We start from the raw sequence: 16368 nt of genomic DNA, 5'->3' as shown, positions 1-16368 counted from the left end.
AATTTAAAGCAGTTAACATAAGGCAGCAACATAAAACGTGAAAAAATGAAGGGGTATGAATACATTCGCAAGGCACTGTAGATAAAGAGACATGTGGATAGATGGATGGATGGATGCACGGATAGACGGATAGATAGACAGATAGATAGACAGACAGATGATATAGATGGATGGATGTACAGATAGATAGATAGATAGATAGATAGATAGATAGATAGATAGATAGATAGATAGATAGATAGATAGATAGATAGATAGACAGACAGACAGACAGACAGACAGACAGACAGACAGACAGACAGACAGACAGACAGACAGACAGACAGACAGACAGACAGATAGATAGATAGATAGATAGATAGATAGTCAGACATAGATAGACAGATGACAAAGGCAGACAGACAGAGACAGATAGATCGGCAGCTAGATAGATAGACACTTAGATAGACAGACACCTCATGGATGTGTTGGCAGAAGGTGGGCACAGTGGTCAGCTGACTGATGAGGTTCAGGTACGCAGCTGACAGAGCGTGGATGGCACAGCGGTTGTATACAGGAAGAGCCTCTTCAGTCAAGGCCAGGTCCTGAGGAAGAGGACGCATCAGGGGAAATAAGACTAAACTATTGTTACTGTATTGATAGACACTTTTATGACTTGTCTGTAAGACATACTTCAGCATAATGTAAAGACATGCTAAAGTAAAAATTCACTTATGTCGGCTTTTAAAAATTATATTAATTAACATATAACATTATGCTGACCGTATGTGTCCACTGGCATATTTATTCAGCCCCATAGTCATGTACAAATCACAGAGGAGAGAGAAACACCTGTAATGCAAAAGCCAGTCGGATCAGGTCCACCACCACCTCCTCATTGGCCAGCTCCACACAGATCAACCCCAGCAGCGTATAAAGAGACTCAAAGTGCCACTGGACGCTGCTCTCCTCTTTGCAGGCCAGGTAAATGTGGCGATACAGCCTGTGGCTGTGTTTCTTCATGAACAGGTTATCCTGCCTTGAGCACTTGTCTACTTTCAACTCCAGTACTGAGATATCTGAGATAATTCTGTTGAAAACAATAGAACAATGCACTGTAAAATGTTTTTCAGGTAAATCTCAAGGACCTACTGTAGCAAAATACTTTGTGCAATTAAATATGATCAATTTTTTAAACATATATAATAAGAACGTGGTTCCCTGAGAGTAGGGAACGAGACACTGTGTCCTCTAGGGGTCGCTATGGGGAATGCCTCGGCGTGACCGGTGTCTTGAAGCATATATCTAATCATGACGATAACATTGGCCGGCGACAGCCTATGACGTTACTACCTGCGCGGCCACAGTATAAAGGGGCGCCGGGAAAATACGTCATTCACTTCTTTGTCTGAAGCTTGAGTCCGAAGCATGGCGCCGAACCTAGAGGACGCAGTGTCTCGTTCCCTACTCTCAGGGAGCCATGGTTACATATGTAACCTGAGACGTTCCCTTTCGAAGGAACTTCGAACTGCGTCCTCTAGGGGTTGTTATGGGGAATGGAATACCCACGCCACCATGCTGAGGGGAGTGCAAGCCAAGCACAAAAGGCAAGCACTAAGTACCAACTCTGCCCGGCTAAGGGAGTTGCCCCTGGGACGGTACGACGGCTGTCAGTGACATTATCCCCTTCGGCCAAAGGCCTGAGCTGCATACCCCAGAACTTACCTGTTAGGGGTCAGGCTTTCAGGACCCAGGGTAGAGCTCAAAGGCTTGGAATCAGAAGAAGAGATTCCTTTAAGGGGATACGACCAAGCGCTTAGGATAGTAACTAAGTCTTGGCCTGTCACCCAGGGGCTACTGCTTGCTCTGCAAGAGCTCGCTGAAGGAACTGTCTCAACAGATCCTTGGTAGCAACACCCTGTTCAAGTAGTATCACTGGGGATACATATGTAGAGTGCGGTCCAATGTGAAACCAGGGCCTGACCGACTCAAAGAATGGGCACGAAGCTGCAGCGCGTAACCCATACCGTACAGGGGGAACAGGACCCAGTGAGAGGAGTCCTCAGACCCTCGACTGGGAGTGGCAAGCTCAAAAGTAACCTCTAGGTGAGGAGAGCATTGCCAGGCCTGACCAACAGGGTAACTCAACAGGGAGGCAGCAAGCGGCCAACTTCCTGGTGTCACTGCCACAGAGCTCATAAAGAACCTCCCGCAGTGAGGTTTTGGAGCACTGCCATGTTCAGAGCAGCACTCTCAGCCCTCGGGCTGAGGCGGTCCCTACGACACAAACTGGGAACAGGAGCTGCATAGCTAACTCTCGCAATGAGGGGAGCACACCCTAGCTCGACCAGAAGGCAGTGCCAGAATAAAAGGACAGTCCAGCAGCACCCAAAGGGAGACTGTCATCTGTTAGTATGCGAACATAGTCCTACGCTCTCCATCTTGATAGAGAGCATAGACCAACGGGTTAGCCAAAAACCATACATGTCTGAAGAGCTATCGCTCCTCAGAGCTAAAGCACTCAGGAAGGGTTTCCGCAGAAACACCTCTCACTCGTACCTCCGGGAAAGCAGTGTACTCAAGCCCACTCCACGGAGGGGCGATTCACTGGTTCGACCGTAAGGACAGTGTGACTCAAATCTCAGGAAGCATCGATGCGAGACACGAGTAGCGCATCCTGGCCGGGGCAGCTTCTCAAAGCAAACACCCAGCCAGGAGGTCAGGGAGCACATCACGAAGCAATAATCTCCGAAAAAGGCTCAGCCTGAATGGAGAACCCACAAGTCCTGGGTTGCAGCGCTATACTGGGACCTGAAGGTCAAGGAGGCTCCCGCAGAAGCCTAGTGACTTGGCTGCATGATCCAGCAAGCATAAGGCCGAAGATGTAGGCCATCATCCAGGCTGGATCTAGTACTGACAGGTGAGACCATGTCCACAGGATCGAGAGGGCTCCCGGAGTGCAGTATAATGTGGTTAGAACATGTTATAAATCATCTGTCCAATAACTGCAGACAGATACCCACATCGTAATTCCTTACTGATAGGGAAGATTTCCCATCAGGTCCTTTCCTTGTTCTGCCCATGAACAGCGAATCGCAGGCAATGGGCAGATAATTCTCACCTCATCTCATGTATTCAGTTCCCACGGGAGCTAAACATGCTCTGCCCATGCGCTAGATTACCTCCGCAATCAAGCGAGAACAGAGCCGCCGCCGCGAATGCGTCGCAATTCCGGCGAGAGGCGAACACACTCATGCAGACACGGGTATTACAATTTGGGTAAAAAGTGAAGCACTCACCTTCCCTCTCAGTAGTCCCGCGAATGCATCACGATGAGCACACGAGCGCATTCAACTCCCTCGAGAGCTGAACGCACTTGCTCTTCACCATACACACACACACAACCCGCGAGCAATGTGAAACTGCGGGTATCAGAACAAAGCCTCCGTGCGAGAGAACATGCACTCCTAGTCGTGCTTAGCTTCTGCTAACATAAACAAACGGTCAGTGAAGACAAAGAAGAGGAAGACGTATTTTCCCGGCGCCCCTTTATACTGTGGCCGCGCAGGTAGTAACGTCATAGGCTGTCGCCGGCCAATGTTATTGTCAAGATTAGATATATGCTTCAAGACACCGGTCCCGCCGAGGCGTTCCCCATAGCGACCCCTAGAGGACGCAGTTCAAAGTTCCCTCGAAAGGGAACAATTTATACTGTGAAATGTATGATAACAAAAACGTATATAATTTTTTTAAAACTTTTTTTTAATACAAAATATTAGGGGTGTAACGGTACGCGTACCAAACCGAAAAGGTTCACGGGGCAAAATTCCAAATGGAAGTCCCTATCCCCTTGGAGTGGGGACTTTGGAGTGAGCAGGGCATGTGCGTGCCATTATGTAGTCATTTGGAATGCACTTGGTGAAGTGCCCTGCTCACTCCAAAGTCCCCACTCCAAGGGGATAGGGATGATCACTTCCATTTGGAATTAATATTAATATTGTGTAAGGGTCAAAATTAGGTATAAATAAGTCATTAAGTATTTAGTTATCTAACTGATCATGCATGGTTACATATCCTTGAGCTTTTTTAAGCGTTCTTTAAAAATATGCTAAATAAAACTTAAAATAATTTTGAGATGCACTACACCACAACAACAAAATGTTCATTCTATATTTCATAGCATGAATCATTTATTAAAAGCGAAATTGTAGATTGCTAGAGTTTTTCCGAGTATATCACTGCGCCCCAACCTGACAGGGGAGAATTTGTGCCGGTTGTCATGGCGATCAATGATGCTGATGAGGATGTCAAGAACAAGTAGACGGATCTCCGCATCCTCCATCAGAGTGAAGGACAAGAGCGGGTCCAGGAATGAGGTGGGAAGTGCTGTCAAGATGTTTATAGACTGGAATCCTGCTGTTACCTAAAGGAGAAACGAAGAGACTGACGTTTAAAGGCACACAACACCATCAGACAGTTTAGACTGCGTCAGCAACTGTGGATATCATGAAACAGCAGAGGGAGTTAATGGTCTCCGCATGGCACAGCGTGAGATCTTGACTGAAACAAACCAGCTCACCTGCAGCAAAGACTTTAGCAGCATTATCTGGATCATCCTGCTGCCCTCAACTCTGAAACCAGAAACAGACACTTATTGACAAAATACAATATTCTTGCTACGCTAGCATTTATTTTATTAAAGGGTAGCGTTTCATTTCCATTTCATCTTGCATTTTCACCCTGTCTCACCCGGTGTTGGCCGACCCCAGAGCCGGATACATGCCTGGCACAGGAATTTTACCGATAATGAACAGCATGACTTCTGAGCGTTGGTAGGTGGGCAGTGTGTTTGCAAATGAGCCTGCAAACAAAGAAAGATAAAGTAAGAGATCATGCAGTCTCTATCTATCTATCTATCTATCTATCTATCTATCTATCTATCTATCTATCTATTTAAAAGATTTAAATACTGAGATAAAATTCTGTTATAATTTAAAGAGTGAAAATGTGGGTTGATATGAAATTGAGCCCAGCTATGTAGAAATTTACTTGTCTGAGCCAAGCCAATTATACAGTTTAGCCACGGTCATTTTACAAAAATATTTGACTGCCATGACTGCCGGATTCACTCACAAACATTCATTGTTCACCCACCAATAGTTTTGATGACAGCTTCTTGGAGTTGTCTCTCCTCGTGTACTTTAATGACCTTGGAGCCCATGTTTGTAAAAGAGTCGTAGGATCCTGTAAGTTCGTAGTCCACACTGAGTCTGAGTTGCTTCAGTAGAGTATTAAACACTTCCAGTACTGTGGGCCCTGTGAAGAGGTATAACACAGAGCCAAAACAAAATTAAAGGGTTAGTTCCCCCAAAAATGAAAATTCTGTCATTAATTGCTCACCCTCATGTTAAACCCGTAAAACTTTTGTTCATCTTCCGAACACAAATTAAGATATCCGAATTAATCTGATCCTCCATAGACAACAACGCAACTGACACCTTCAAGGCCCAGAAAGGTAGTAGGGACATTGTTAAAATAGTCCATGACTTTATTCAACAATTTCTTCTCTTCCGTGTTAACAAAAAGTATTCTCGTAGCTTCATAAAATTACAGTTGAACCGCTGATGTCACTTGGACTGTCCTTACGACCCCTCTGGGCTTTGAATGTGTCAGTTGCATTGCTGTCTATGCAGGGTCAGAAAGCTCCCAGATATCAACAAAAATATATTTTTCCAAAGGTCTTGATGACATGAGGGTGAGTAATTAATGACTTTACCTTTTCTGGATGAACTATGCCTTTAAAGGGGTCCTATTATGCTTTTTCACTTTTTGAATTTTAGTCAGTGTGTAGTGTGTATGTTTGGGCATAAAAAGATCTACAAAGTTACAAATCTCAAGGTCCACTCCAAAGGGAGATATTTTGTTTTAAAAAAAATCCCTTTTCAAGAACTACAACAAATGGCTCGTTTGGACTACAAAGTTGTTTTCCTGTATTTGTGACATCACAAAGTGGTCCATTAGAATATTATTAAAATAAATCCCGCCTATGGAAATTCGAATGGTTGGTGGGTGGGGAGAACACTTGGCATTACCAAGTGTGGGGAGAACACTTGGCATTACCAAAGGTTCTGTGCAATCCTCTTGTTCAATATTCTTGGGGTCTGAATCCAGCTCAAATGATATTGATATGGCAATATTGACGAACTTTCTGCTTTGGCAAGGGTCTGAAACACCGTCCAGAGCAGTGTTGCTTTCAATTAAAAGTAGCTAAAATTGGTAGCTAAATGTCACTAGATGACATCATAATGGCAAATTCACTGATCTATATAAATATGAATATAGATCAGTGGGCAAGATGAGAACTTAGATAAGGTTTGTCCAAGAAGTTGCTATATTTGTCGCTAAACTTTTGAAAAAAGTCTCAAAATGGGTGGGGAAGTCGCTGAATCTAGCCACAAAATAGCTAAATTGGTGAGCCAGACAGACTGTCTAAGCTGTTCGCCAATCACAATCACGTTTTTTGGAAGGCGGGCCTTCATCAAACCCGGAACTAATTGAGCCGTTTGTTCCAGGCTGGAGAGAAAGGTATTGTAATAATGTAAACTATGTGAAAAATAATGCAATTTTCGAACCACCAAGCATGAGAGCATGTTCTAGTACACCCCCAAAACAAAATCAAGACCTTTGTAAAAGAGCATAATAGGACCCCTTTAAGGAGCATTGTCGATGCGTAAGAGTTCTACTGTATAAAATCAAATTATTTGTCAAACATATAAACACTTGATACATATGAAATAAGAAATATATAACTTTTCATCTGAAAGAAAAAATAATAAAAGAACAAATATGTACAAGTGTTTTCAGAAATAAATCCTGTAAAGCGCTTGTCTAATGAGATGGTTTTATTTCTCCCTCTAGTGGTCTAAAGACAGTCTGGTACCTATGGATCCACTGGCCTCTATGACAGCTGCCTCTGAGATCACCTCCACTATCCCAGCACGCACTCGGGCTGAATTCTTGCTGTTGGCATCCAAGTGGCCCAACAGCTGCTGAATCACCAGATGTGAATGTTGGGACTGTCAAAGGAACCATAGATGAGTTAATATTACAGTAGCACAAGCAATGCATATCGAATTATAATTTCATTCAATTTTTTTATCAATAAAAACTAGGAAATGTTAAGATGTAAAGTTAATAAGAAATATTAATACATTCTGAGATCTTTAACTCTAATTGTTGAGCTTATAAGATCATTTGTAGAAAATAGGTTTCAAATTAGAATAATGCAAAAATTGAAATATTCTGTTCTGAAACTTTTAAAGCTAAGATATTTTAAACATTAAGTTTAAATATGTCCCCAAACACCATGTATTTATTTATTAGCAAATGGCCATGCTCTACAATGCAAGTGTGCCTTGCATTGTATTTTATGTCAAACGATCCGTCGGACCTGAATAGGTATCAGTCTTTGCTTTCATCTTTCTCTACTGAAGTCCACACTGCCAAATCCTCACATTTCCACAACAAGATCAACAGCGCTCCAGACATGCGTAATCTCTTCATTTAATTTAATTCTCTCCTCTGTCCCCCTCCTCCACCTCCCACCACTTTGATAACTGCTGACGATTTTGCCACTTTTTTCACAGACAAAACTAGAACAATCAGTAACCAGTTCTCAACTCCACAGGACCTCCAATCAACCACATCCACTGCTCTAACTCCCATCTTCTCCTTCTGTCCCCTCACCAAGGCAGAAGTATCCAAACTTCTCCTCTCCAGCCATCCTACAACATGTCCTCTCGACCCAATCCCCTCACACCTTCTCCAAACAATCTCTCCCACACTCTTACCGGCACTCACACACATTATCAACACATCTCTCCTCACAGGCATCTTCCCCACAGCATTCAAGCAGGCTCGGGTAACCCCACTGATCAAAAAACCTACATTAAATGCTTCTCTTTTAGATAACTACAGACCTGTCTCTCTCCTTCCATTCATAGGGAAAACACTCGAACGAGTTGTCTTCAACCAGCTCTCATGGTTTATTTCACAGTACAACAAACTGGATGCTAAACAGTCAGGTTTCAGGAGTGGCCATTCAACAGAGACTGCGCTACTCTCAGTCACTGAAGCCCTGCGAATTGCAAAGGCCGATTCCAAATCATCAATCCTCATTCTGCTGGATCTTTCTGCTGCTTTTGAAACTGTCAATCATCAGATTCTCCTGTCTACACTCTCATCACTGGGCATCACTGGGATTCCACTTCGCTGGCTTGAATCCTATCTCACCGGTAGATCTTTCAGGGTGGCCTGGAGAGGGGAGGTATTCAAACCACATCAACTGGTCACTGGAGTTCCTCAGGGATCGGTTCTTGGACCCCTCCTCTTCTCCACCTACACTACATCACTGGGTCCCATCATACATGCACATGGCTTCTCCTATCACTGCTACGCCGATGACACGCAGCTCTATCTCTCTTTTCAACCAGATGACCCAACGGTAGCTGCACGGATCTCAGGCTGCCTGGCGGACATCTCGGCATGGATGAAAGAACATCACCTACAGCTCAACCTGGCAAAGAAGGAACTTCTTGTCTTCCCTGCCACTCCGACTCTACAGCATGACTTCACGATTCAGTTAGGCTCATCAATGATTACCCCATCAACTTCGGTCAGAAATCTTGGTGTAATCTTTGATGACCAGCTGACCTTCAAAGAGCACATTGCAAAGACTGCTCGATCCTGCAGGTTTGCACTACACAACATCAGAAAGATCAGGACCTTTCTGACAGAGCATGCTGCACAACTTCTTGTCCAGGCCCTTGTTGTTTCTAGACTGGACTACTGCAATGCTCTTCTGGCTGGTCTGCCATCAAACACAATCAAACCTCTACAAATGATTCAGAATGCAGCGGCACGACTGATCTTCAACGAGCCCAAAAGAGGGCATGTTACACCTCTCTTCATCTCCTTGCACTGGCTACCAGTGGCAGCTCGCATCAAGTTCAAGACACTGATGCTTGCATACAGAACTACCACAGGCTCAGCACCCTCCTACTTCCACTCACTATTACGAACCTATCCCCTCCAGAAGTCTGAGATCTGCTAGTGAGCGACGCCTTGTGGTACCATCACAGAGAGGCTCAAAATCACTCTCCAGAACATTCTCGTTCACCATTAATGGCTGGTGGAATAATCTTCCCACCCCTATCCAGAATGCTGGATCCCTGTCAATCTTCAAGCAACAACTGAAAACTCATCTCTTTCGGCAGTACTTGACTTCATCCTAAACTCAAAGAAAAAAAAAAACTCACTCTTTCCCTCTATCTTTCTCTCTCTCTCTCCCTCCCTTACTAGCTTGTACTTATTTGAACAATGACTGAGACTTGGTGTTACGAGCACTTCCTCTGCCTGATTGCCTCTTCAAGATTAATCGCTTTTTGTATTCCCCAATTGTAAGTCGCTTTGGATAAAAGCGTCTGCCAAATGACTAAATGTAAATGTAAAATGTCAGATACTTTTACAATCCAAATTTCAGCACAAGTGTTTGTATCTACCTGAATGGAGTACATAACGATTTTGAAACAGCGCACTGCAAATGTTTTGCTCTCCCAGAGTGAATGGTTATCAAGGTGCCTGGAAATATACAAGTGAATTAATGATTAGCTTCAGCAAACAGAACTAGAGCAGGAAACAGTAGACAAAGCAGGTCAAAAAAATACACTGGCGCAACAGATACTACAGTTACTTTTACTGTGTAGATGTTTTAGGCTAACAATGAGGACAATTAGTTGTTGTTTTTTTCTTTAGTGCTCCTAGGGAAAATAAATATACAAAAAATTATTTCATGCTAAATATACTACAAATACATTTACATATTTATGTACTTAAAATACCCTGCAATTGCACTTTTAGTATACTTAAAGTCTGCTAAATTGGAACAACTAACTTTGTACTTAATGCACTTTAATTGTGCAAAAGTAGTGTTGAAGTCCAATTAAAGATATAATGAAGTAAGTTTGACTGTGCTAAAGTGGAATTACTGCAAGTATACTTTAGATACACTTTAAATATCTTGCATTTAAAGACTGATATTATTCAAAGATCATACAATCCTCATCGACAGTGACATTAAAACACATTTTATACTTAATATTAAGAAATGTGCATTGTGCACAAGTAGTACTCCAAATAATCTTGAGCGATATGTCAGTAAATATGTTAACAGGCTTTAACTATACTTAGTATGAAATAAATAACATTTTAAATATATTACTAGGCACATCATTTGTGTGAATAAAAAACCCTCTTCCTGACATTCTACAGTAACATAAATTAATGTATATGGATAAATAGAAACCTCTGCTCAGGTCAGTTATTAATAATTCATCCAAGCATCCATGTCACTATTCCATTTACACCCTACACAAAAGTATGAAGTTGGTACGATAAAAAGTAATATAGTGAAATATTATTACAATTTAAATCTTTTTCATTTCTTTAAAAATCATACTGACTCCAAACTTTTAAGTGGTAGTGTATGCCCCTTAAACAGGGCTGTCCAAACTCGGTCCTGGAGGGCCGGTGTCCTGCAGAGTTTAGCTCCAACTTGCCTCAACACACCTGCATGGAAGTTTCTAGTATGTCTAGTAAGAGCTTGATTAGCTGCTTCAGGTGTGGTTAATTAGGGTTGAAGCTAAACTCTGCAGGACACCGGCCCTCCAGGACCGAGTTTGGACAGCCCTGCCCTTAAATAAATAATGAAAATTAAAAAACAACAATTGTTAATCAGTTGTTAAAATATACATGTCCCATACAACTATTTGTGTAAAATGAACTGAAAAGAAAAGAAATGTGTCTCTGCGCTGCCCTCTTGTGTTTGTGTTTCAGGGTAGTGCATAAACACTCACATTAGCACTGGTTTCACAGCATTCTTGATGTTGCCGTAGGCCGCTCGTCCTAGCAGCTCTCGAAAGCATCTCTCTGTCAGCTCCACTGGACTCTCCTTCTCTGTCTCTGGGGAAGGAGACCTATCAATATTAATCAAAAACAGAAAACAAACATAAACTAGGGCTGATCAATAGGCTGACTGTTGGCAGCACTGTTACTTGTGGTCAGTTATTTCCCCGGAGGTGAAGATATGAAGAGTTTTATGGTTCTGAGTTCATCGCACGGTTCAATTCATATTTCGTGGTCTGCTTCTGCCCCTCAGGGCTTTGGGTTTATTAGGTTTACAGCCAAGTACAGCAGCTTCTAGAATAAATGACTTTCTTATTACACTTGAGAGTCTGACACCTCAGTTGTAGTCAGTCAACTGTTATATCACACAGTTTTCATTAGCATTCGATTAGGAGTTCATTAGCTTAATCACACAGACTGGCTAAAAGCTATTAGCAAGACACTGTTTCTCTGAAGGAAAATTCATACTTCCATTAGACTAAAAATGTCCATGTCTCTTCATGTGTGATTGTGTGTATGCGAGTGTGTAAGTGTGTTTCAGACCTCTCTATGCCTTCTTCCTGTTGGAGGTTGAACAAGAGTGACGGCACGATTTTGTCCATGTGTTGAGGGTCCCAAATATTTGCCTGCAGTTCATCATTGACGGTTTTCCTCACCACCCCCTGAAGACCCCTGATCCCTGCCATACGAATCCTTACACACACAACCCAAACAGACTACAGTCACATTTATGAGACATGTGGATTTATATATGGCTATTATTATTAATGTGCACTGCATGGTGCAGTTCATACCCTGATGTATGAATTATTAAATCACAAAGGAAAAGATGTTTCCTTTTATATCAAAAGCAGAATATATAATTTCTAATCTTGTTCTACTCAATCCCTGAGCAGAAAATATTAAATTGTATCAGTATCTAAGTTAAAATCTCACCCACACACACACTCGTGCAGGCACGTGCACATACTTGTGCATTTCCTTTGTGAATATCACTATTGCTCCATTTCTACAAAGCTTTAGTGTTCACAGTAAGTCATAATTATGGATAAAACTGTTTCATTGATTACATAAGAACATTATTAATATTCATAATATAATTTTTACTTTTTATGTATTAAGTATTATATTTTATTTTGTTATTCAAGTTTAAGAAATTAAACAATCACAAAGTTCTTAATGCTTTATAACTTTCAACATAAATGTTGCAAATATGTTGTCTTAAAACACACAATGACATTTCATGACAAAAGTCACACACATAAAAATATAAATATATAAGATTTTTATTTTTGAATTGTATATTTCCTTTCACATTTTTAACATAAACTAATAAACTTAATGTGATGCATATATTTGTCAGTAAAGAATAAATGAAATGGTTAAGAACCAGCTAAGATTTCGGCACTAAAAAATCATGGCATGATTTATTATTATCTATAGCATCTTATTTTACGTCACCGTATTTTCAAAATGCATTTATTCAAATTGTTTATAATCGCCATAAACTTGTTCATTGTAAAAACAGTTACATTTATTTTGTTTAAAAGTGTGCACATGATTAAACATGGCTTGCAGTTGAGAAAGTAATATTCAATTAGTTAAAATGAGATTAAAACAAATAGGATGTTTTGAAGATAAATATATAAACCTGGTTATTGTGTATTTAAAACATTTAGTTTATTAGTACTATCACAGAAATCTTACCCGTTTCGTTTACGTTATGTACACCTGACAAATTTGTATAAGATTATCCGGTAACGCTATTCTCCAATTCTCACTATTAACTAGTTGCTTATTAGCATGCCTGTTATTAACATATGGGCTGTTTATTAGTGCTTATAAAGCACATATTGCCACAATGCCTTATTCTGCATGACCATATCCTACCCCTTACTTAAACCTAACAGCTACCTTACTGACTATTAATAAGCAGTAATTTAGGAGTTTATTGAGGAAAAAGTCATAGTTAACAGTTAGTTAATAGTGAGAACTGAACCTTAAAATAAAGTGTGACCGATTATGCTTAAAACGGTATAATCCAAAGAAACAAGGCGAAACTAGATTTTCAACATTCATGATTTTGAGAGTGAAAATTTTCCCCTGTTTGAAATACTGGAAAGAGGTTCTCACTTTGTGCGAATATCTGGATCCTCGTAACTGGAATGGCACATCTCACTGAAGCGTGAAACAAAGAAATCGTAGCTACGATGGTATGATGCTGTGTCCTCCTCTATGTTCGCAAACTTCACAAACTTAAAGAGAAAGAGCAGAAAAAGAGAGATAGTTTGATCACACTTTATATTAGGTGGCCTTCACTACTATGCAATAACATAAGAAGATTATGAATTTCTTGCAAAACTACAAGTTGTTCTGAAACATTCCTACATTTACTGCTAATGGGTTTCAGAGTTTGAGGTAACTACAAATGTTAATTAAATGCTTGTAATTACATAATGTAACTGCAATGCACCAGCAATTATGTACATAATATTTTTTGTTTGTTTGTTTTACATCGTATCACAACCTCTATGGACTAAATACAGTGATTTTAATGCTTCATAATACAACAACCTGAATTGTAAGTCAGTGGTTCTCCACCGGTGGGTTGTGACCAAAAAAATGTCTGGGAGGGGGGGACAAAACAACCTAAATGGTTTTTGCCACAACATGTTTTGTTTGGTGAATTATTGGCTAAGAACATGGAACTATTGAATTCAAGAAGCATTTTAGAAGCCAAACAACCAATATGCCAGAAGCGTGATTATGCAAATTTGCATATTGATGGCCCCATTTTGTGCAATTGATGTCCAGTGTAGTCCTGAAGCAAAAGCAGTTGAGAACCACTGCTGTAAGGTATGCTAATCTGTATTTATGTGGTTAATGTACATTGCAGTACAACAGATTAGGATCTTCCTGATTAGGATATCTGAAGATTTGAGATTAGCAGTGGTTATCCAGTGTGCTACTACTGACCACATTAAATACCACACCAACACAAAACCTACAGAGTACCGTCACGCTGTTAAACTCAGATGAAAACTAAACATTCACATGTGTGGGCACCATGCTTAAAGCCCTGCCCCATCTGGCCTCTATCTGTGAAAGTAATCTCTTTTTAATCTTTAAACTCTTATATTTCAGAAGCATCAGATGTGAGCGGTTTTGAAGTTGAGAACTCTCTATATTCCCATAAGCATGTGAGTTGGGCTAGTCAGTGGAAAGCTTTCAGCGACTATGCTGAGGTTTCACATAACTATACAAAGGATAAATTCATCTTTGTTTTGAAAGATTGTCATGTAAAATGAAATAACTTTAGCTGGAATGGGTCTATACTAAATGAAGAGGGCCTGTATAATTCAGGTAAATGGGAAGGTCTGACATGAAGTAATGGAATAAGTGCAATATTTAAAAACAGAACTAATAAAAGTACAACACATATAAAAATGTTTATGATAGATTTTAAACATACAATAAATGTTTAGAAAAAACAGCCAAACTAATGTAATTCTAGTATTAAGTACTATTGTATTATTGATAAAATAAAAATAGTGCTGCCTGTGTAGCTGTAGGCTCATCTTCTTTATTAGGGATTTTTATACAAATTTTAATATACATTTTATATAAATATATTTTTTAAATTACAGTTTTAAATAGTTTTCTAATTTAATGATTACCCAATGGTCAGATTAGATATAAGCTTACTTTGGTGGTTTAATGTATAATCAAAATATATATAGAAAGTTCAAAATAACAGTATTTAATTTAAATAGAAATCTTTTGATCATCACTTTTGTACTATTTAATGCATCCTTGCTGACGATGCATTTTATTTTAAGACTAGAGAAGACTGAAAATTCAACTTTATATTTTCTAAAATATATTTACATACACATTTAATGCATAAGATATATATTTATATATATATATATATATATATATATATATATATATATATATATATTTGATTGGCAAGGAGGGCTTTATATTTAATATAGTTTGGATGTGCTTGATTGAGGTCAAGACAAAATGTTACAGCTTTGCACTCTGCGTAAACAAGCGGATTGAGATTTTGAAACTTCTTCGTTCTGGTCTGATCCTCCAAGACTGACACCTGAACCCATTGTGTTGATGCAGCAGCCACATCTCCCTCTGTACTGCAGAGACGCCCGACTCAAGCTAGATTTATCAAGTGATCATTTCCACATATGGCGTTCTAAATCTGTAACTACATCAATAGGGGCTGTAAGTGAATTTCACTAGGGAGTAAAGGCAGTAAATTTCACTCACAGAGTTAGTGCCCAGGATCTGTAAATTGGGTTTGTCAGCCTCCAGCAGCTTCCGAACCATAGTAAGGAAACTTTCCACAAAAAGGTTTATACTCTGACAGTGACAGGCCATCAGCAGCTGGTCCAATGCCTCCATAGCAATACAAACATACCTGTGAGACACACACAAACATGATACTGCCCAGTGATGATCACAGATTATTATAGCAGGTATAAATCACAGAGCCAGACAGAAAAAATCATTTTCTTCCAGTTTTCGTTTATACCCATATCTATGCCGGGCAACGTCTCTGGATAGTCTCTCTGACAGGTAGGCACCGATACGGTCTAGTTTCTCCGGAGCAGACAAGGCGTAAAAAGTAAGCTTCTCCATGTTAGCTTTCACCAAACCATCCTTTACACAAAAAGACAAGACGGGCAGACAGACAGAGAGCAAGTGAACATTGAAAAGAAGCCTAATAGAGAAGGACATAAGAAGAGAAATGAACCATAAAATGTCATTTTAAACTTTCCTCTACCCAAAAAGAATCTTCCATAGATGATTTATCTTCTATTCTGAGTCTAATGCAGATCCTAATACAGATTCTTAAGCTTTAAGTCTAATTGTTCAGAAGACAGACAGATTCAAACACTTTCCATTTTTGTGCTTTAAACTCACATGGTGAAAAATGTGATGAGGGGTTCTTTATAAAATTAGGCTTTTATTTGTAACCTGTTAAATTACTTAAAATATACTTTGCATTAAATTATCAGTGCATTTTTCATTTTACTCTTAATTTATTTGAAAGTATTATCATATATAACACCTGTCTTTATTTATTAAATTTTTTTCTTCTTCCCAATATTACAATTTTCAATAAACATTACAATATTAGATAAACATTTTTAGTGCAATTCAAACTGTTCTAATAAATATCATTCTAAAACTGTAAAAAGGAAATAGATAAAATAGTGGCATAAAACTCCACTGTTTTATACATATATTTAATATACATATATATACTATACAATATATATATATATATATATATATATATATTTCAAAGTTAAATTCATATGTTCAAGTAGTTAAAGTAAATAAAGATTTTTAAGTACATTTTACAAGATAATAATTTCAGTCTCTATTTAAAAATTGCTT

At 39.5% G+C, this 16368-nt stretch overlaps 1 protein-coding gene across 2 annotated transcripts in view; it reads right to left on the bottom strand.

The window, feature by feature from the left end:
• LOC306886651 (protein EFR3 homolog B-like) overlaps positions 1-16368 on the bottom strand; it is a 38471-nt gene that overhangs the window by 15097 nt on the left and 7006 nt on the right. For both annotated transcript variants that reach the window (XM_079443942.1, XM_079443943.1), the window contains exons 3-15: positions 15497-15624; positions 15232-15382; positions 13075-13196; positions 11485-11634; positions 10893-11012; positions 9540-9618; positions 6920-7055; positions 5134-5295; positions 4729-4840; positions 4559-4610; positions 4230-4402; positions 832-1069; positions 456-584 (exon numbers count right to left, since the gene is read on the bottom strand). In XM_079443942.1, the coding sequence (XP_079300068.1) occupies positions 456-584; positions 832-1069; positions 4230-4402; positions 4559-4610; positions 4729-4840; positions 5134-5295; positions 6920-7055; positions 9540-9618; positions 10893-11012; positions 11485-11634; positions 13075-13196; positions 15232-15382; positions 15497-15624 (1752 nt within the window). The remainder of the gene's footprint in view (positions 1-455; positions 585-831; positions 1070-4229; positions 4403-4558; positions 4611-4728; positions 4841-5133; positions 5296-6919; positions 7056-9539; positions 9619-10892; positions 11013-11484; positions 11635-13074; positions 13197-15231; positions 15383-15496; positions 15625-16368) is intronic.

Source organism: Barbus barbus (genome assembly GCF_936440315.1).
Source record: "Barbus barbus genome assembly, chromosome: 20".
NCBI lineage: Eukaryota > Metazoa > Chordata > Actinopteri > Cypriniformes > Cyprinidae > Barbus > Barbus barbus.
This window is presented reverse-complemented; position numbering and strand designations above follow the sequence as displayed.